Source organism: Salvia hispanica, chromosome 3 (assembly GCF_023119035.1).
Source record: "Salvia hispanica cultivar TCC Black 2014 chromosome 3, UniMelb_Shisp_WGS_1.0, whole genome shotgun sequence".
Taxonomy (NCBI): domain Eukaryota; kingdom Viridiplantae; phylum Streptophyta; class Magnoliopsida; order Lamiales; family Lamiaceae; genus Salvia; species Salvia hispanica.
Window position 1 is genome coordinate 10,231,741 of NC_062967.1, and position 21,449 is coordinate 10,253,189.

The 21,449-nt window shown below is 33.7% G+C and overlaps 5 protein-coding genes and 1 non-coding gene across 10 annotated transcripts; 2 read left to right on the forward strand and 4 right to left on the reverse strand.

The window, feature by feature from the left end:
* Positions 1-472: 472 nt before the first annotated feature.
* On the forward strand, positions 473-3,149 carry LOC125213209. Of its 4 annotated transcripts, none has more exons than XM_048113616.1 (5): positions 474-951; positions 1,020-1,091; positions 1,152-1,419; positions 2,034-2,147; positions 2,714-3,149. In XM_048113616.1, the coding sequence occupies exons 1-5, from the start codon at positions 682-684 to the stop codon at positions 2,797-2,799; spliced, it is 810 nt and encodes a 269-aa protein (XP_047969573.1). In that variant the 5' UTR covers positions 474-681; the 3' UTR covers positions 2,800-3,149. The 4 variants fall into 4 exon arrangements, with proteins under 4 accessions (XP_047969577.1, XP_047969573.1, XP_047969574.1 ...); XM_048113617.1 differs by having other exon boundaries at positions 475-951; positions 1,167-1,419; XM_048113618.1 differs by having other exon boundaries at positions 475-951; positions 1,173-1,419.
* A 968-nt stretch (positions 3,150-4,117) lies between these two features.
* LOC125217081 (copper transporter 1-like) lies at positions 4,118-4,802 on the reverse strand. Its single transcript, XM_048118905.1, has one exon. The coding sequence runs from the start codon at positions 4,664-4,666 to the stop codon at positions 4,262-4,264; it is 405 nt and encodes a 134-aa protein (XP_047974862.1). The 5' UTR covers positions 4,667-4,802; the 3' UTR covers positions 4,118-4,261.
* A 2,260-nt stretch (positions 4,803-7,062) lies between these two features.
* Positions 7,063-7,686, reverse strand: LOC125211965 (copper transporter 1-like). The gene has a single exon (XM_048111940.1). It carries the CDS (start codon positions 7,620-7,622, stop codon positions 7,209-7,211), a length of 414 nt encoding a protein of 137 aa, XP_047967897.1. The 5' UTR covers positions 7,623-7,686; the 3' UTR covers positions 7,063-7,208.
* A 4,029-nt stretch (positions 7,687-11,715) lies between these two features.
* On the reverse strand, positions 11,716-11,797 carry TRNAS-AGA. The gene has a single exon. It is a non-coding gene; the product is annotated as a tRNA-Ser (tRNA).
* Positions 11,798-12,050: 253 nt separating this feature from the next.
* Positions 12,051-14,804, reverse strand: LOC125212788 (elongin-C-like). 2 transcript variants are annotated; one of them, XM_048113049.1, is made up of 4 exons: positions 14,626-14,804; positions 14,184-14,289; positions 12,436-12,560; positions 12,051-12,294 (listed from the first exon to the last, which is right to left on the reverse strand). In XM_048113049.1, the coding sequence occupies exons 1-3, from the start codon at positions 14,729-14,731 to the stop codon at positions 12,482-12,484; spliced, it is 291 nt and encodes a 96-aa protein (XP_047969006.1). In that variant the 5' UTR covers positions 14,732-14,804; the 3' UTR covers positions 12,051-12,294; positions 12,436-12,481. The 2 variants fall into 2 exon arrangements, with proteins under 2 accessions (XP_047969006.1, XP_047969005.1); XM_048113048.1 differs by having other exon boundaries at positions 12,051-12,299; positions 14,626-14,802.
* A 3,908-nt stretch (positions 14,805-18,712) lies between these two features.
* On the forward strand, positions 18,713-21,221 carry LOC125211444. Its single transcript, XM_048111241.1, has 3 exons — positions 18,713-19,022; positions 20,154-20,367; positions 20,498-21,221. The coding sequence occupies exons 1-3, from the start codon at positions 18,792-18,794 to the stop codon at positions 20,911-20,913; spliced, it is 861 nt and encodes a 286-aa protein (XP_047967198.1). The 5' UTR covers positions 18,713-18,791; the 3' UTR covers positions 20,914-21,221.
* The last annotated feature ends 228 nt before the right edge of the window (positions 21,222-21,449 follow it).

Genomic DNA, 21,449 nt, shown 5'->3' on the forward strand with positions numbered 1-21,449 from the left:
AAGAAGATGTATAGTGGGATGTGATCAAATGAAAACTCTAAATATTGTACAAACTCAAAACTATGATCTGGACCATTGAAAAATGTCAACAGATCACAAAAAGTTATCAACATGAAAATGTCAACAGAATTTCAACGGTAGTCAATGATTGATGTTGTGTTGATATTGTGTTGATACTGTGTTGACATTAAAATCTTAAAATTTTATACTGTGTTGATATTGTATTGAAACTGTGTTGAGAAGTTTTGAATTTGTATAATATATAAGTTTGTATTTTATCACTACCCGAAGTATAAGTTTACATGAAAATAGTAGTATTAGATTTAAGAAGATGTATAGTTTGGCAAAAATGGACGAGTGGGAAATCAAAACTTTACAAAACAGGCGTCTCAAATAAGTCGCAAATCTCACGCATACCAGCGGCCAGCCCAATTCATTTATATTGATTATATAGTAAATACACATAATTTAAGGTACAGATTGTAGTAATGTAATTAATGGAGTACACCAAATCCAAATGAGATTGTAGTTATGTGTATAATATAACGCAAATCCAAATTATACAACGTGACGGCCTTCAATTTCTCTCTCACACAGAATTCCATTGCTCATCATAACCATAATCCCTCGCTCTCAACCACAATTTATGCTCTCAAATCCAACTGCCGTGCAACCTTAATCATGGCTTTCGATTGCAACACCAATCACCGCAAACCGCTTCTCTTCTCCGATTTATTCAAAAACCCCAACCCAACCGACAAAGACCACATCATAACCGCCTCCGCCTCCAGCCCTAGCTCCAATTCCACTCAATTCCTCTCTTCCTGGGACTCCTCCTCCTCCTCCTCCTCCGAGCCCGACGACGCCGATTTCATCGCCGAATTGACTCGCCAGATGGCGGAGCGTATGCTCGACGACGACGAAGAACATCCCGCCGAATCCGTCCATCAGGTACTTCTACTTACCGACCTCCTGCTTTTATGCTCTCCGCCGTTAATTTCACATTGCAATTGTTGTAGACCAAGACGAATGGCTACAAAAACTGCGGCGCCGAAACCGAGTTGGACGAACTGACTCAGCCTATTATTCAGGTAAACTCGCATATTATTTAATTTTTGTTTTGTTTCTAAAATCACCGATTACTAATTTAGGTGTGTGAGTTGAAGAATCAGGCGCCGGCGAGGAAGGAGCGTCGTCGGGGAAGACGAGTGAGGCGGAGCGAGTCGGCTCAGCCGAACCAATTGCAGAAAACAGAGCAGCAATACAGAGGCGGCTTAGAATGGGGCGGAGTTGGGATAAATGGATATCCCGGGTCGGGTATGCAGGCGGTTTTTCTTGGCGGATCCGGGCCGCGACTCGGGTGTACTGGAACCGGAGTTTTCCTCCCCCGTGATCCGACTGAATTAAATAAGAAATCAGGTTCATTTCTAATTTTTTAATTATGACTCATTTTGCAAAAGATCAAAATTGGCTTCCAATTTTGAAGACAGATCTAAAATTATTCAAAAAAAGAGAAATTTAACTAGAGGTAATTTTGGGCTAGTAACATCTGAATGAATCTCGCGTGAAGTGTACTATATAACTGTAAAACCGATTTGGAATCTTGAACTATTGAGGAGTGAAGATTCCAAGATTGTTTGTTGTCAACCGTTGATTTCGCATCTTTTATTCGAATTATATTTATGTTTGTAAAGGAATGTGATTGGAATATGCATCATCCAATAAGCTTGATTTGGAATCTTTCTCGTGGTGGCTCCCTCTTCATTGAGTAAAGCCGAAAGCAATTAATTAGGGCCACACACCTCCCATTTTGCTTGTTTTCTAGTATTTATATTTTGAAGTTTCTCGATGTTGATATTTATTTAATTTTTTCATGAATAGGACAGAGATAGGATATCTAGATCCTTATCTCTTTTACTTTTATTCAACAAATAACAACGATACAATGATATCAAGATTGCATGAATATTGGTTTTTAGTGGTAAATAGTAGTAACTATACATATTATAATTATTTTTGTAAATAATTACTAGGTTGCTCTATGGTGTTGATGCCAACACGGGTGCTTCAAGTGCTGGAAAAACACTTTAGCAGCAGAATTCAACAAGATTCCAATGGCCCACCCTTGGGTGGTGGGCCCCTCACAGGTACCTTGTTATCTCGCTTTCATATAAATGGATTCTTGTTTCTTACTCTTTTTTCAAGACTGGTTCCAACCTTAAATTTTTTTCGATTTAAAATGCAAGAACAATGAATCTTGAGTTGACTTTTCAACAGCAGTTGAAATAAATATTGTGTGATTGACATAATTGAACTTTGGGGATCGGACTTCTTGAAGGGACCAAAATGTGAGGATACCTATTTCTATCAAGTTATGAAGAAATGTCTTTTACATGTATGTGTTGCTGATATTTCATATTTACTAGCTAGGAGTAGTTCTTAAACTTTCTTTTAGTATTATTTGTTCTTAAGCTTAAAAAAATAATTTAGTTGAACAAGCTTTCACTGTCATCGTCATCAGTATTATATAAATATAAATGTCAACAGTTGGGACTTGTCAAGTTACATCGTTCCTTTCACGTCTTCATATAACTTAATTCTATATTTATCTTATCATAATACCACCATGCACATATTTGACAAATTCAACACATACTTGATGTCATAAAAAGATACTAGCTATATCTGATTTTATTTGATTTTATTGATGAAGATGAACCTACGGAGTCAAATGGGCTTGAGTTGGGATCATCTCCGGATATCAGCGAGGTGCAACTGCCACAAGAATGGACGTACTAGCTATCAAACCTCGTCCCACGCCCATTAATAATGTAGGGTTCGTCCAAACTGACCACTCTGCTAAGGGGCAACATGAACAAAAATAAATAGAAATTCATATGAACAGGTTGGGAAAATCATATTAAATGAGGTTCAGAATAATAATATGGCTCTCATTTTCTGTCTGTAAATTTAGTATGAAAATGAGGGCCAGCCTTCCTATTGGATATGAATTAAACAGTTGCAAGTTGCATATTGATTGTAAATATGTAGGGTATGTGTCGCTTATTCATGTTACAAAGTTAGCTGTATATGTATATAGCCTTGCTTTGAATTTGTGTATATAAAAATATCAGTTGGTATTGTTGTCATTTCTTGAATAGAAAAATTAGTATTTAGTTTATGTTTACTACCAATTTACAAGATTTGTTTGTATGAGAAAATCTGTGCATATTTGAGGATCTTGAATGGGGCAAGTGCGAACGTGATCAGATTGATTGTTTTCAGATGACATTTGCTATTTGAAATTTAAAAAAAAGTAGTATAAGAAACTCAATCCAATAAAAATAGGAAAGTACTATATATGTTTAAAATCATGTAATCAATAACTAATGCTGCTACTAGTCCACTAGACTAGTCTTAATAGTAGTTGAGTAAAATTGGTAAAATAAAAGAAATGAAAGAAAAAAAATGGTTAAAATATTCTTATTGAAAAATGAAATCCATCTTCATTAGAAAAAAAAACTTATCACAAATAAATAGAGATGATCCAAAAAAACAAGAATATTTTATATGGAGAGAGAGGTGTTAGGTAGAAAACTTTCTAACGACATAAAATAGTTTTGAATAATAAAAAAATAAGTATAGAAAATTATTGTAGATTAGTAAAGTAGTAGTACTACTTAAAAATATTTGTAATAAAAGCCCATTATAGGTGTGATACTTTAGGTGGAGCACAAAGGCCAATAGTACTACTAAAAGGCCCAATTCAAAAGTATCAGTATGGGATCAAGCAATTTGAGCCCGCAACATAGAGAGGAATTGATATTCGATTTTGCTCAATAAGGACATGTTGTATTTTACTACTTATATTTTAATTAAATAATGATGACATTACTAATACACCAGTATATTTGTCTACAGTACAATTTTGGAGACCTTACTCCCCCACGCTAATGTAGCTCCGCCTCTCCCTACAATGTATGCTAGGATAAAGTAAAAGTTGAAGATAAACATTAAAGAATTTCTTACTATGAAATATCAGAAGCTTCCTTTTAAGATTTTACTTTATTTTGTAAACCGAACAATAATTTTATTAAAATACAGGATCCGATCCAACTTTATCATATCATCCAATATGGATTCAAATCAATAAGAAGAATTTACAGAAAACATTCTTAATTTCACACACAATACATAATTCATCTTTAAAAAAAGAACCTTCATTGTATAGAGATGGCCATGCCAGCAACCGATCCGATTGTCATAACCATCCGTATCCGAGACTCTCCGAGTGGCCAAAAAATCTCTTGAAAACCCTACTCCCGAACACAAAGAACCCTAAACTATGCCCGGCTACAGCGACGATGAAAACCCCAGCGTTGAACGACATTAATGCCAGCATAACAAGGTAAGCCAACCCGACCCTCAGACCGTGCACGAGGGTCGAGACGAGGCCACAACTTGCTTTCTCATGAGCTATTTCCAGATAACTAGAAAGTAGCTCAACGATAAAAGCAAGCGTGAATACCAAGAAGAGGGCCAGCACGTACATCCCCGTGTGGGGCCCAGGCCACCCCGAGAAGAGTACCTCGGAATTTTTGCCCCAAAAGAAGGTCATGGCATGACCCCCATCACCATGGTCCATGCCGGGCATGTTGTGATCCATCTATGTTATACTAAAACGCTGCGTTTTGATTGTCTGTATGATGGATTGATTTTGAGTGGAATGTTATGTAATGTTGGTTTAATAGAGATGGAGATGAGTTGTACTGCCTGCTTAACATGGCTGGTAATTTAATTTGACTAAGTCACGTGTTTCTTGATTTCTTACTTTTTTTCATGAGTTTATTATTTATATATGTTTGTATTATAATTCATGGGATATACTCCCTCCGTCCCCGATTAAGGGTTACATTTGCATTTCTGCACTCATTTTGTAAAATTAATAATAAATAGTTAAAGTCGATAAATAGTAAAATAAGATAGAGAATAAGATATAGAAGAGTCTTCTTTACATTATTCTCACTCTTACTTTATTATTTTTCCAGTTTAACTATTTATTACTACCTCCCCCAAAATTTGCTACACTTTGACCCGACACGGGTTTTAAGAAATGTAATGGAAAGTGAGTTGAAAAAGTTGGTGGGATGTGAGTCCTACTTTTAAAGTAAATATTAATTTTATAATAAAATGTGAGTATGAATGAGTTAGTGGAATATGGGATCCACTACCAAAAATTGTAAAAGTGAAGTGTATCAAATTTTTAGGGACGGACCAAAATGGTAATATGTATCAAATTTTCAGGGACAGAGGTAGTATCATTTTTACAAAATGAGTGCATAAATGCAAGTGTGACTCTTAATCGGGGACAGAGGTAGTATTAAGGAAAAATATTTGCTCAGTTATTTTATTGGTGGCATTTGCGTTAATAGATTAATAAACGTATGGATAGAAGGGATAGCTATTGGCATAGAGATGGGAAAATTAATGTGCATTAACTATTGTTAACAAAAGTAGAATAAAAAGTGTTGACTTTATTCATTAATTTGTGAGAATTTAAAGTCAATTCGCCAATTTAATTTTTGTTAGCAGCTCACTAGGTGGTAGTGGGTACTCCTCTTATTTTCCGTATCAATTATAGTAATAAATTTTTATTACTATATTAATATATTTTTATGATAATTTTTCTATAATTTAGAATATACTGTGATTATCTTAGCTTTGATGAATCCAAATCGATCATTACTTATCCTTTTGGATTAATTTTAATTAAAAATTACTTTTATTCATAATAATAATTACTTCAACTCATTTCGTCCATATAAAATGCCCATTTTTATTGTGATGAAGTAGTCGTTGTGCTAATGATACATAGCCCACTTGTATTTAATGCCAATAAATGCTCTTTATAACTCTTGGAATTATATATGTGGAAGAGTCAATATATTATTATGTTTATATATAATTCCTTTATTTTGGGTCGGTTCAAGAATAATATGTGGTGGGTCGAAAAATTTAAGTAAATCTAATTCTTCCAAACATATAGAAATCCTGCATTTAGATTAATTTATCAGATTTTAAATCACGCTAATATAAATTATAATCCTAAAAATGCAGTGATTGGACAAAATTCAAAAGAGCTGATTTTAATGACTTGTAAATAATCACATGACCTGCTCATCTTTGTTTCCATCCGCACACACAATCAAATTTGATCGACTTTCAAGAAATGAAATAAACTCATCATACTAGTATTATAAATGCAATCTAACTCATTATACAGATGATTTCTTGTTTTTATAGGATTACGACAAAAAAGATCGGTATCAATGTCTTCTGTCTTCTGGAGTTTTTAACTTATAGTAGTAGTACTTAAAAAATAGCTTCATTTTTACTTTTTTTTTAAAAAAATTATAACTCAAATTAATAATACTACTGACTACAGATAGATCTTTATTATTCATTTTATTATACAAACTAAAATTTTGTCAACTACGTACATAATAATTGCTACTCACAAATATAACTCGAATTTATGGCTTATAGTACTATAAGCTAATTTTTTTTGCCAACTATGTCAGACGTACAACGCTGGAAAAAGGTTATTTAATTATCATTTAAAATAAAATAGCAATGATATTACAAATTATTGATGCAAAAATGAATAAAGGAAGACGTTTTATTTGGATTAATTGGCTAAAATTTTGAGTCAGAAAAATATAGTGAGAATTAATTATGGAGTTATTCAGATCATATTTATAATTATTGAAAATCCAGACAGAAAAGTCACAAAAATGCAAAATTAAGCTGTTCTTTCACAATAGTCCCACTTCCAGTTGTTATTCAAAGATTTGCAATTAAGAAATAAGAATAATTTACAATCCCTGAAAAACTCAAAAACTGGAAGAACTATTTAGTTCAGACTTCAGAATGGTTTCCATAATTAAATATATACAACATTAATTTTCGCCATTTATTTACCCCAACGAAATAATAATCCAACATACAGACTAGATATTTTGTGCAGAAATCAAAAGGTCAAAACCTAAAAAACATTAATCATCCAAGAAACTGAAGTGCAATTTTTTCGAAACAAACATGAATGATTAACAAATCATACAAAAACCTTGAAATCAAAATATAAAAACCTTGAAATCAAAATATAAAAACCTTGAAATCAAAATATAAAAACCTAGCCTAAGCATTACTCAACAACTCATCGGCGGCAGATCTGAAGCCTTCCCGTTGCCAGAATCCTGCGCCGCCCCCTTGCTAAAAGCCCTGCTGCCGAAGAAGAAAAACCCAACGGCGTGGCCGGCGACGGCGGCGACAAAAACGGCGCCGTTGAAGGACATGATGGCGAGCATGACGAGGTAGGCGAGGCCGATCCTGAGGGCGTACATGAGCGTCTGCAGCAGGGCGGCGGCGGGGCGGCGCTCGCTGTGGGAGAACCACTCGACGGCGACGGCCAGGAAGAAGATGACGGCCAGGGCGAGGAGGTACATGGCGAGGTGGCCGGAGCCGGGCCAGGAGTCGAAGAGGATCTCGGTGTCTTTGCCCCAGAAGAAGGTCATGTGCATCATCATGTGGCGCCGGTGCATCATCGGCATGCCGTGGTCCATTTTGTTTGAGGCTCAGAATGAGAGAAGGGTGGCAAAATAAGATTAACTTCTTGTCATCATTCAAATACTCAAATACTTTGATAGTACACTGCCATGTACTACTATTATTTGTCTTATTTTGTGTACTATTCTAAATATCTTTATCTCAATTTCTTCCGTTCCACACCAATAAAATCTATTTCATTTTCTACATTTATTTTTTTTAAATGATAATAAATGGTTAAAATAAATAATAGTATCATATGGGAGAGAATAACCAAGGAGTGAGCATTCGGCTTTCGGTTCGATTTTTTGCCAAAACCGAATTTAGTTCAAAATCCAAATCGAACCGAACCGAAAAATCGAAATTTTTATATTTTTAAAACCGAACCGAATGTTAAAATTCTAATATCTTGTCCCACATCGGCTTGGTGATGATCCTAGCTTCTCTATATAAGTGTGGATAACCCTCCCCCTTATGAGGCCTTTTAAGGGGTGAGTGACCCATTTCTAATATGGTATCGGAGCGGGCCCAAGTCGATGATGGTTTATCTCTTTATCTCTTATCTACCTCACGAGTGGAAGACCGATGTCCTTTTCGGCCCACATCGATGATGGTTCTCTAGCATTGCCTACCCACGTGATGGAAGACCGATGTCCTTTCCGGCCCACACGTGAGGGGGCGTGTTAAAATCTCTCAATTCTGTCCCACATCGACTTGGTGATGATCCAATCTAATCTATATAAGTGTGGATAACCCTCCCCTTATGAGGCTTTTTAAGGTGTGAGTGGCATATTTCTAATAAATCGAAAAAACAAAAAACCGAACCGAATTTCAAAATTTTGGTTTGGTTCGGTTCGGATATTCAGTTTTCAGTTTTTTGCTCACCCCTAGAAAATCTAGAAGACTCTTATCTACATTGTTTTTCTTTTTATACTTTACTTTTTTCAAAACTGTGCAGAAAATGAAATGACACTACTAGTGTGAAACGAAGTGAGTACTCTCTTTTATCAGAACAAGTGTAAACTTTTGATTGGACGTAAATTTTAAGACACAATTAGTAAAATAGGAAAAATAATACTAGTAAAAGTGGTGTTAGGGAGACTTGGTTTCACATTATTAGTAATGTAGATAATGTGGTAGGGTCTAAAATTAGAAAATTCATACTTTTCATTAGTTCGCTAATAGATGTTCTATTTTTTACAAATTTGTTTGATTTTATAATAGAACATGGGAATAAAGTTAGTACTAAGATTAGTCCTAATTTTATAATGTGTTAGTCGATTATGGGATCCACATTTAGAATGATGTGTATGGTTAGTATTGGTTTATACTCCCTCCGTCCCTGATTAAGAGTCACACTTTTCCCATTTCGGTCCGTCTTTCAATTAAGAGTCACACTTTATTTTTACCATAAATAGGAAGTAGGTCTCATATTCTACTAACTCAATTCACTAACATTTTATTATAAAACCAATATAAAAAAAATGGGTCTCACATTCCACTAACTTTTTCAACCAACTTTTCTACATTTCTTAAAACTCGTACCCGGTCAAAGTGTGACTCTTAATTGCGGACGGAGGGAATAACTTTTTTACTTTTAGAATTAGTCTAATTTTGGTGGAAAGCCAAAATGGCAAAACTAGTAAAAAAATTTTTTTTGAACAAAGATAGTAATAACATGCGACTTGAAATGATTAGTGGAATGTCACGTAGTCAAATTGTCAAAAATAAGTAATGAGATACTCCGTATTTGTTAACTAACGGACGGAAAAAGAAATATTACGTCTAATAATGGACATAGAAAGTACTACTCAGATACTACTAATACTTTTTTTTATTTCATGTACTACTAAATATCAGATAATATCTATACAATCGAACATTATTTATAAACTTCAATCTGTATCTATGCAATCGAGCAATATTCATAAACTTCAATGGTATCTATTCCATCAAAAGGAATGCAATATTCTTAAAAGATTTGTCAAACTAATCAGTAATCACCATTATATTTCTAGAACATATGACTTTAATTCGCACAAGAGTCTCACCCTAATTATAGCCCATTTCCCAATCTTGCAAATTTAGTTTCCGAAACCACCGTATAACTTCTCGCTTAAAATAAAGAATCCATATCCAATAATGAATTGATCATATATTTATCACCCCAAATTAAATTCCTTAGTATTCTTATTCAAAATTCCAAATCACATTTGACTTTAATTCGTACTAATTCGTAGTCTATAGCATTACCTGCCTAACCTACCATACCATACATTAGTTGTATTCTTCAATTGAAAAACAAGAATTAGAATTTATATATGCCAAATTGCCATCAACTTCAACTAAAAATAACCACCCAACCAATCACTTTCCACAACATTAGCATTGTGAGAAATTATTATATATTCTATATATATTCAAAATGATCACATGATCACCAAGTCCTTGTAACAGTAAAAAATTTATATATACAACCAAATTAAAAAAAAAAAAAAGACAAAGCAATATATTAGCAGCTCAAAGGTGGAAGATCTGATGCTTTGTGATACCCTAACTCAGTCTCATGATCAAAAACCCCACTTCCAAAGAGCAGGAACCCTAGAGTGTATCCGGCCACCGCAACCAACAAGATCCTGGCATCGAACGACATCACGGCCAGCATCACGATGTAGGCCGCCACCATCCGAACGATGTAAAATCCGGTCTGAATGAGACCGAGTCTGACATTATGTTTGTCTGAAAAATTGCTCAAATAAGTGGTGTGTGACATCCACTCTACCAGCAGAGACATCATGAATACAATTGCCAAATCTACTATATTTAGATACAAATTTTCCGAGCCATCTCCAAGGGAAAATGTCATGTGGCCTTCCATGATGTTCTATTATTTGATCTTTGAAAAGTGAGTGATTGAAATAGAAGAAAATTGAATTGGTGTTTGCTGTTTGATTAAAGGGGAAGCTAGTTTGAAGGTTTTAAAATGGATGTTTCACACCAACTTTGTTGTGGTACTACTATGTTAGTTTTTGTACTACCTAAATATCTACTTTGATGACTTTACACTCATTCCTCGAAATTTTTATGCACATTAATTACTAATTAGCGTTGAAAGAAATAAATGGGTAAAAATCTTAATTTCTAGGTCCTCTTCAAATAGTACATAAACATATAAAAATATATATTTACTCCCTCTGTCCACCAATAAAACTTCTCATTTTATCATTTTCGTCCGTCCACTAATAAACTTCTCATTTGCTTTTTACTACTTTTGTAATCAACCTCACATTCCACTAACTTGATTTCACTCCCATTATAAAACTAATATATAAAAATAATATACACTTTCCACCTTTTGAACTAGCTTTCTACTACCTTCCTTAAAATATGTGCCGGGTCAAAACTTCTATTGTATTGGTCGACGAAGGAAGTAGGACCATTTATATATGAGATGTAATTAACACTTACAAATCTAATATCATAACTGAATCAACGTGGGACTTTGATTGCGCATAAGAAAGATTCGGTATCTAAATCAAATTTAGGATGTATATATAACTTTTTTGAAAAGGAACATAGATGAATCAGTTTTAATAGTGGAAAAGTTTTTCCATAAATTGTGCCACGAAGATGTTGACTTCCAAAACAATCAAATCCAATAATTTTCTTCACTTATCGCTATTTTCTTTAATGTACTACACATTATATTACTACTTCTTGTTAGTACAGTTGCAATTTAAAAAGTACTAATATATGCATATATTTAATAGTTAGACCATAAAACTATTCAAGTACGTAATTAGACTTATTTGGTCATTATATTACTTTGCTTGACCTTTCTTGTGGAAATCCATGTATTAATCTAATAAAATAAACAAGCTGATGTCAAAAAGTGTCATAACAAATTATTTGAGAGTTGTAACATTGTAAACCACCATTACCTTCTATGCATCATTCCTCAAAACCAAGTCAATAATAAAAAAAAAATAAAAAAAATCATCCTTCTATTTACCACACGATTCAATTGCGTATGATAACAAACTTTCGTCATTTTCTATTTACAACACAACTTTTGAATTTCATGAAATTAAACTCACACAGATAGCAAAACGTGAGCGGCAGGATTCGAACCTGCGCGGGCAGAGCCCACATGATTTCTAGTCATGCCCGATAACCACTCCGGCACGCTCACTTCATGCACTAATTAAACCTTTAATTACTTATACTATAAAGTAGTAAATGTATTTACATTGCCAGCCTCCTATTTTTGATAAAACCAAAATTGCAACACTTTACATGCATTATATACTTTTGGTTTTTTACCAATTACTCCTATAAAAAAATTCTATCTCCCCATCTTCACAGTGAGATTAGAACTCATAAGATTTCAACTACAAATGGCAACACTAATAGTATATAGCAAGTTCTAAATCAAGAAGGTAAAAGGCATACAAACACGAATTTACATAGGATTTGAATATATGCAGTGACTTTGACTAAAATATCTCGTCATAGTTTCATTTAACAGAATGGTATAAGTGCCATATTCGCAGATATAATATCGCTACGCTAACAGAGTGACCAACACCTTACTACGTCCCGGCTGTAGCTAAGCATAATAGAAAGGCGTAAACTGGATACTATAAGGGCTGTCAAATGTCAGAACATGAACAGCAACACCTCGTCAATCTTCCCTGACATTAGATAAGCAGATGAACAGTTGGCTAATAGAAATGATCAAATTTGAAAGGGAATGAAAAACTGCAGAATGTATCAAAAGAAAATTTCAGTTTAATATGAAGTAGTATGATGAGTAAGTATAGGACTTACAAGGGTTAGTATTATAGTACTAGAGATGCTGGTATTTGGAGACTGATCAGGTGTTGAGGTAGTTAGCGGCCATCATAAGATCCAGCGTAAGCTCAGGTTCAATGTGGAACTCAGTTTCCTTGCCACTATAAACAAAAGGACAACTTGTCATTATCATAAATCATAGTAGTATAAAGAAATCCATGTATTAGGAAATGAGAAACTATAATTCTGTAAATTGGGGTGGCTGCTCACACTCCATCCTCAAACAAACCAGTTTACACCTTCATTTTGTTGAAAATTTTAAAATTTCCATTCTCTTTAATCCCTAAATGCCATTAAGTAACTCAAATAAAGTAAAACGAGTACTCCTCACTCAAAAATAAATAAGATACTAGTATCAAAAAATGAACATATGTACATGACATTCCGTTTTAAACAAACTAATTGCACCCTTTTATTCAAGTAAGACATTAACATATTTAATCCTCCTTTATCTTTCCTTCAAATTTCTGAATCAATATCTCAAAAAAGTCCATAGTTACAATATGCAGTTTGGACTTACTCAAATCTTCTCTTTATTAGACCTTAAACCCTAAAAGAAAATAGTGATATGTGGCCCCTGGGTCATCCTTACAGCAAAAGTCGATAATGCTAACACAAAAATAGTAGTATGAGACACCTGGGCATATACAACGAGTAAAACGATTAGCGAATTATAACTGAAAACATTGGGTTTGAATTTGGTCGATTAGTGATGCTTATCATATGAAGTCTTTTTTATGAAGGTTGTACTAGCAATTCAAGAGTGTTACTAACTTACTATCAAAGTACAAACAAAAGCACCACAAACAATGCCTTAGAAAGGATTTGGGAAATAAAAAAATTAAAAAACTTTTGTTTTAGCATGCTGTAAATGTATGGAGATTCCTCTTGAATAAAATCAAAACATGTCTGAATTCTGCTATTGGTTTCAGAATAAAACCCAAATACAAATCATTGAAGATGAAAAATAATTTTGTACTCTGAATTTGCTATTTTAGACTGGATATTTTAAGCCTGATGCAACTATATTGTTTCTTTCTTAGCTTTTCAACACCTTCACCCAATGCCCCAATCCTTAGAGAACATCATCACAGTGTTCTAATTACATCAATCATGTGTGCCAGATACGTTGGTATAGAGTATAATCTATGTATGCTCGTACGTATGACCTAAAATCAACAATTTATCATAAGAACAAATTGACATCCTTTAGTAGCTACAGTTCTACTTAGCATCTGCCAAGCACAAACTATATCTAGACTTGACGTCACAGCCACTGCTCAACCGCAACTGTGGCCACCAATACAAAATTAGCGAAAACATGGCCACCCCCCTTTGCTTGCCTCAGTAAGAAACAAACTATCCGCCTAACTATATTATCATACATGAAGCATCACTTGCAATCATCCAACAAGTCATTTATTAGAAACATAGACTATTTGCTTATACCTAAGTACCTAACACGATCATATTAGAGGAAAAGGAGAATTTCTAAGGATCATACTAGGGGACTGACACCATCAACGTAATAGTAGCCAAAGATCATCAGTACAAATTACCAAGCACCCCACTTACCAAGCAACCAAAGCAGAAGACATGAATTGAAAAGGAAAAAAACATTTTCAAGTAAGATTAAACACAGTATTAACATAGTAAGTGAAAATTAACGAGTGACGGGATCTTTCAAACTGAATACATCGATAGTATATAGGAAGTGGGCAAACCTAGCGTACTGATGAGACCAATGAAAATACTGGCAGGTCTTTTCCAGGATAATTGTGTTTATCTCCGGAAAATTTACCTTTCTGTGCTCCATTTCGTAATAACCACCTAAAACACGCAAAAAAAATCAAGAAATCTGAAACCCCCAAACGAAGAAATCTCAAGAATTCATGATTCTATTATCAATCATTATCAGATGCATAGGACTCTTGTCTCGTTTGCAAGACGCAAAGCATAAGTGAACTCCTCAAAAAATAGATTCAAAAACAAAAACACCCAATCCAACTTTACAACACGCATCTCAATATCTACATATTTCTCATAAAACGCAGAAATCGAACTCAATCACAAGTATTAACCCCCAGCATCATGAAAAATCATCCAAAAACGAATTAATAGGCAAGAATTACATAATTGATACTTTTCAGTTTCAGGAATTTAGACCTTTGAGCATACTGCGGATTGTCTGAGAAAGCATGGCCGCTTTGTTGTCGATGACAAATTCGAAACCCTCGGCGCTGATCAGCATGACCATATCTTCCTTCTTCATCGCGGCGGCCGATCAAGCGCTCCAACCAACTGTTTTCCGTTGCTCGCAAATGAGAAATTTCGTGTGATTAGTGTGATTTTGTTCATTTATTTAATATACTCCCATCTTAATTGCACTAATTTTTACTATTAAATGGAGTAATACGTCAATATGGATACAATTTATCTTGCACTATATTGTTTATAACCTAAAATTATATATCATCAATTTATAATATGTTTAGTGTGTATTTTTTTAATAAAATACGGTGTAATTAATGCACCTAATAATAATTTAATACAATTTGTATTCCATTTTGTACCTAATAATTTAATATAATTTGTATTACACTATTGTGCTACAAATGCCCTTCACTCTTTTTTCACTCTATCACCATCAACTTTAGTAAAACGTTGGATTTATATCTAGTCAATATTATAGGTTTATAGTAATTTTATCTATATACTAGTACATGATATTTTTTTTTAAGTTAAAAATAATCTATGTATACTCCACCAAAATTTATGTCCAATTATTTTGCAAGTGGAGGGAGAACCTGGGAACAAAAGATAGTATTTTTTTCGTCTGATAAAAGTATCTCCTCTTTCTTTTTTAGTCTAATTTAAAAGAATATGCAATTTCTTATTTTGAAAAGTTTTTTCTCTCCAATAAAATGAGATTCATTTTACGCTAGCAATACTTTAATTACTTTTTCTTTCAATCTCTCTTACTTTACCAATAGTGTATTAAAATCCGTGCCAAAAGGAGTAATACTAGTTCTAAATTTTTCATTTTGATCCACTCTTTATTAATTATTTCATTTTACTTTTAATGTTTTGGTAATGGACTACACATTCCATTCACTCATTATATTCTCACATAATATTATAAAATTAAAAGTAGGACTCAAATACCACAAATTTTTTTACCTCACTTTCCTTTACATTTTTAAAAACTTGTGTCATGTCAAAGTTGGACGCATATTAGAGGATGGAGGAACGGCAACGGTTGCAACCAATTAATTTGACCGAAAATAGTACTCACCGTCCACGAAAAATAATTATATTTTACAATTTTAGAATGTCCACAAAAAGTAGTTGAATTTATAAAAATGAAAAGTTTCTTTATCATATTTATCCATTTTTCCTCATCTTTCTCACTTTACCTACTTTTTTTCTTTATTTTTTAGTTAACCAATTTCTCATTAAAATTTGTGTAGTCCACAAATGAGACTATTTCTTATAGACGGAGGAAGTGATATTATTTCAATATTTAATTTTAATATACTCACTCCGTTCGTGGATAAGAGTCGTTTTCCTATTTTAGTCCATCTGCAATTAGAATTCCTGATTTATTATTATTATAAATGAAACCCCATGTTGCACTAATTTTTTTCATCCATATTTTTTTAAATATTTTTAAAAATTCATATTGTCAATAAATGAGACTCCTATACATGGATATTTCGTGGCCCGCATATATAGACGTCCTAATTAGTCAACTGGGGCCGTGTGCAGTCAATCACACATTGAAGGATTTATTTAAGAATGTGAAAAGCCCAAGCTTTATTGGGCAATTATATGATTGTATATGGTTGTCGTTGATATTGTTTCTCGATTTGGTTTTATTAATGAAGCTTTATAAAGTAATAAAATCACCTTTTACTAATGATGCACGCAATTATAAGACATGTAAAAATAATCATATGAATGAGACCGGAGGCGGACTCTAATAAAAATGCACGCAATTTGCACGTTTGCAACGTCTTATTCGAGTCAACGATTACGAATGAGTCAACCTCATGCAAGGGATCTCTACAATCTCTCAACAAAATAATCATCATTCATTGCTTAATTATTATTCTAATTTTATTTTAGTATTTGAGTCAACAAGTCGATATATAGTACTCCCTTCGTTCCATAGTAATAAAGGCGTTTTGTTTTGAGCTCTCGTTTTGGAAAAATGATACTAATAAATACTCTCTCCGTCCCAAAAAAATTGAGTCGTATTCCTTTTTAGTCTGTCCCAACAAAGTTGAGTCATTTCCTTTTTTAACAAAAGACAAAACATCTAATCACTCTTTTTTATTCCATCATTTACTTTACTCTCTCTCATCTTATCTACTTTTTTCATCTCTCCTATTTATTTAATATAAATTCTTAACCTCCGTGCCCAAAAGTTGTCTCAACTTTTATGGGACGGAGGGAGTAGTTAAAATGGAGAGAAAGTAAAGTAAGAGAAAGAATTATGTAGTTAAGAGTCTTATCTACAATATTCTCTTTCTTACTTTACTATTTCTCCACTTTAACTATTTATTAATATTATTTTTTTAAAATGAATGCTTAAAACGAAACGCTTCTATTACTGTGTAACGGAGGGAGTAGTAATTTAGTCCATCTATTTATATGTCTCCCCGCGCTACATGGCCCTACACTGCTTTGATAGTTGATAAATGTGTGTTTGGTACATAAATTTTTACTCTATTCCTTGGTAATTACTCATAGAAGTTGACAAGTTGTTCGGTTTGCAACATTTTATCGCACGATTAAATAAGTAGTAGTATTATGTTTAGATCATGAGGCTGAATCTTTACAATTTAATATTAGATGGATAATCATGTGATAATTAGTTATACCTACTCTTCTTATTAAACTAATCTCACAACTTAATATTTAATAAATTATTGTATGATAATTAATTATCATAACCAAACGACACCTTAATAGACAATCATAGTTAAGTGCTCCTTCCGTCCCATAATAGATGACATACTTGGAGAATGACAGAGGATTTTATGATATGTTGTTTTGTATGTTAGATGAAGAGAGAAAATAATATATTTATATTAATGTAAGAGAGAATTTTTTTATAAAGGAAAATATGATATTTTTTATTGGACAAACTAAAAAGGAAAGTGTGTTATATAGTAGAACGACGAAATGAGTAATAAATAGGTGTGCGGTAGGCCGCAGATTTGAATTGTATCTGGGCAGCCATATTCAAAGCATATTGTTTGGGTCGTGGTCCACCTAATCCATCCGCGTCCCACATTTTTGAATCGATATCCACCGCCGCGTTCATACGCTCATTTTTTAATTCTTTACTCTGCATAAATACATTAAATTTCTATTTATTTCGCCGGCCACCTAATTGACTATCATACCCCTTGTATGACTTTCACTATTCCCTTAATTTCATTAAGATATTTATCATCTACGTATATACTTTCTCCATTTCATTTAAAATGAAATATTTACCTTTCATTACAAGATTGTATATAGTGTTATTTTGTGAACAAATAAAGAAAAAATAAATTAAAAGAGATGAAAAAGTAGACATGATGTTATTTCCATTTTAAAAAATATTTTATTTTAAATGAGACAATTCAAAAAAAAAAATATTTTATTTTTAATGGGACAACAAGAATATTATGCAGCTACTAATAATTTCACCATCTCGTTCATGATTGCGAAATGCCTCTATAAGTGAAGATTTGTTAATATATTCAAAAGAACATAATGTTGACATTGTTAGTAATACATTGTTAACAATGTTGACACTGTTAACCACCCATGCAAATAAACATAATGTTGACATTGTTAATACATTCAAATAAACATAATGTTGACATATTATACAATTACTTTTATTCATATATAGTTTGTTTGCATTCCATAATATCACATGAATTCCAAAAACAATAAATTCCTTAGATTCATTATATTGCTAAGATTTTATTTTATGTGACATATTATCGCACTTTCTAGTGCTTATCTTCCGCATAACACTATATACACAAAAATAAATATTGCACATTTTACATGGTTTTATGAATGAATTGAATAAAATAGGAGAGAATGGAGTAGTAGTAATTTGTAAAATTGAAAAGAGTTACTACTACCAAAAAGGGCAATGAAGTCAATTAGTTATATTAAAAAACGCGCAAATTCCGTGGTATAAACCTTTGATATTCCACTCAAAACTCATTTTCCAGATCAAATTTGAAGGGAGCCAAACCTCATCAAATTATACGAAACTTGCTATAATTTCGAAAGAGGTATTTCACAAGGCCTGGATTTTAATGAGTAGCCAAGCACCGGTGGCGATCGGAATGAATTTGTTGGCTAACAATTGGCTGCAACGCTTCGGCAGCGGTGGCGAGTTCTCGTCCCGGAGTGACGGAAGCGAGCTCGACTTGGCCGTTATGGTTAGCGATTTTTTCGAGATCGGAAGCGCCGGAGCTGACTCGTGGTGCAGCAGCGACAGCGATTCCGGCTTATCCGACTTGGCTTATCTCACCGACCGGATTTCGGTGAGTAGTGTGTTTTATGGTTTGCTTATTGTGAATTATTTATTCGTGTGTTACGGTGCGCGTGGTTTGTGTGTGGTGATTATGCGTTATTGATTGTGGAAGAGGTTTGGCTTGGATGAGTATGGTGAATTGGACGATTGCTTTTATTTTAAATGCGAGATGGAATTGGTACCTCTGCTTGCAAAAGTGCTTGCTGATGCGAAATTAATCCTCGATAGTTCCTTGCAATTGGAATTCGAATTTATTTTACAATATACAGAGGTCTCTAAACACAACTCAGGCTAGATTTTACATGCTCTTGAAAACAGGGTGAGAAGACATAGTTTTTCCAAGTTTGTTGAGTAATCGCTGTGACCTAACATAGTTTTACATGTCAAATGAATGTAAAAATTCGTTCATAAAAACAAACAGCTGTTTGAAATTCTATCCCTCTCAATTTTCGTCGTACCGGTATATTCAAATACGTCAATTGTAGGCATCGTTTCATATGCAACTTAGAATATTATTTACATTCAAGTTTACCAGTAAGCATCAGTTTGTAGGTAGTTTATGATATTTGGAGTTCCATATGAGAGAAAGCACAAGCATCCAAAGAGGTTAATTTTTATGTTACATGGTTTCATCGGTCAATGACTTACATGTCCATGTAAAGTGCTTTGATACATTGTGAATTCAGAATTGTGTGTTGGAAGTTGGAACCAGGAAAAACTACTTATTTACTATCATTAGCATACGAAGATAACCACTAATCATGATTCCCTAACTGTGATGGTCTACCATTTGACCTTAATCCCCCTTTTATAAAGATTTGGTTGGTTGAGAAAGTGATTTTTGATTTGAACTTTCCACCTGTTCTACTCTTATGAATTTTGCGTACAAGGTTTCTGAATATGTCATAGTTGAATTGAATTGGTATTATGCTATGTCTTATTGAATTGTTCAATTAGCAACTTGATCACAATGTAACTGGTGGGAATTGATGTCCCCTCCGGCCCTCCCTAGGATTTTTTATAGTTGCACATCTGTTCAACTTGAAGTTGACAGGTTAATAGTGGAAAACGAGTCTTTTTAGCTGCAATTAGCCATTTTATTGAAGTATTGTGTTTGTATTTAACAGATTCATTTTTGCAGTTCTATAATCGATCAGTTGACCAGTACGAAAGGGATTTGATGATGGTTATCAAATCCTCAATTCTCTCAATATCAGAAACTTGGCAAGTAGAGAAGCCAGATCCATGCAACGCTAGCTGCATTCTTTACTCTCTGGTGAAACTTCTACAATCTTCTGGTTATGATGCAGCATTATGTGCAACCAAATGGCAAGGTGATGGAAAAGTTCCTGGAGGTATGTTCATCTACTTTTGTATGCTCTAAGCATTTATTGTCTGACGTTTGATCAACTCAGTTAACATTAAAATATGTTCATTGTGTAAATTGTTGCTAATTAGCGTTCCATTCAATCTCTGGAAATCCAGGTGAACATGAATTCGTAGATGTGATAGCTCAAGATAGCAGTGGAGGAACTGAAAGATACATCATTGATATAGACTTCCGAAGTCACTTCCAGATAGCAAGAGCAGTAAAATCATATAATGCTGTTCTGAGTTCTCTTCCAGCCATTTACGTGGGCACCGTGCCAAACCTCAAACAGCTGCTTCAAATCATGGTTGAAGCATCCAGGTACTCTCTTGAGCAGAACTCAATGCCTCTTCCTCCATGGAGAGCCTTGCCTTACTTGGAGGCAAAATGGGAATCGCCTTGTGAAAGAACAGTAAATTCTCCTCCTCGTTCCCACACAGCCCCATCGTCTTTGTCTCATCTCCACTGCATCGCTCTACTGCAGCAGCTCAAGTCCTTTGTTCGGTCTGATATTGAGAGGAATGGAATATGAATAACTGGATCTTGGATAGTTCTTTTATTTTTTATTCTTTTCCGGCTTTAGATGAAATAACTTTTTTTGGATGAGGTTTATATTCATTTGCAGAAGCCTTGTTTAAGCTGAAGATTTTCTAGTTTAGTGATGTTGGTGACCCAAAATGTTTTTCTGCCGAAGCGTATGGATTTGGACTCAGTAGAGATTGATGTATTAAATCTCAATTTTGACAAAATATATCGCTCGCAGTTGGTAGTTTGTAACATTTGACATATGATTCGAACCATTCTATTTGTTTTCTATACTACTAATATTGTTTGTCTCCATCTTGTGGTACTATTTGTTTTTTCTATACTAATATTGTTTGTCTCCATCTAGTTGTATTTGTTTTCTACTGTAATATTGTTTGTCTCCATCTTGTATTGGTGCCTTTATCTAATGTGGGAGATTATAAGTGTTATAAAATCAAACTATCATGCTTTATATTCCAAGTTAGCACATAACTAGAAAATTAAAAGGGGGGCAACTACACAATCACACTATGTAATTACTAC

What these genes read in the sequence shown, in the direction of transcription:
- LOC125213209 (XM_048113616.1), top strand. Translation starts at nt 682, where the DNA reads ATGGCTTTCGATTGCAACACCAATCACCGCAAACCGCTTCTCTTCTCC. An exon ending in TGACTCAGCCTATTATTCAG is followed by an intron (nt 1,092 to 1,151) that starts GTAAACTCGCAT and finishes TTACTAATTTAG; the next exon opens with GTGTGTGAGTTGAAGAATCA. An exon ending in TGAATTAAATAAGAAATCAG is followed by an intron (nt 1,420 to 2,033) that starts GTTCATTTCTAA and finishes AATAATTACTAG; the next exon opens with GTTGCTCTATGGTGTTGATG.
- LOC125217081 (XM_048118905.1), bottom strand. Translation starts at nt 4,666, where the DNA reads ATGGATCACAACATGCCCGGCATGGACCATGGTGATGGGGGTCATGCC.
- LOC125211965 (XM_048111940.1), bottom strand. Translation starts at nt 7,622, where the DNA reads ATGGACCACGGCATGCCGATGATGCACCGGCGCCACATGATGATGCAC.
- LOC125212788 (XM_048113049.1), bottom strand. Translation starts at nt 14,731, where the DNA reads ATGAAGAAGGAAGATATGGTCATGCTGATCAGCGCCGAGGGTTTCGAA. An exon ending in AATCCGCAGTATGCTCAAAG is followed by an intron (nt 14,290 to 14,625) that starts GTCTAAATTCCT and finishes TGCGTGTTTTAG; the next exon opens with GTGGTTATTACGAAATGGAG. An exon ending in TGGTCTCATCAGTACGCTAG is followed by an intron (nt 12,561 to 14,183) that starts GTTTGCCCACTT and finishes TTTTGTTTATAG; the next exon opens with TGGCAAGGAAACTGAGTTCC.
- LOC125211444 (XM_048111241.1), top strand. Translation starts at nt 18,792, where the DNA reads ATGAGTAGCCAAGCACCGGTGGCGATCGGAATGAATTTGTTGGCTAAC. An exon ending in ATCTCACCGACCGGATTTCG is followed by an intron (nt 19,023 to 20,153) that starts GTGAGTAGTGTG and finishes TCATTTTTGCAG; the next exon opens with TTCTATAATCGATCAGTTGA. An exon ending in TGATGGAAAAGTTCCTGGAG is followed by an intron (nt 20,368 to 20,497) that starts GTATGTTCATCT and finishes CTGGAAATCCAG; the next exon opens with GTGAACATGAATTCGTAGAT.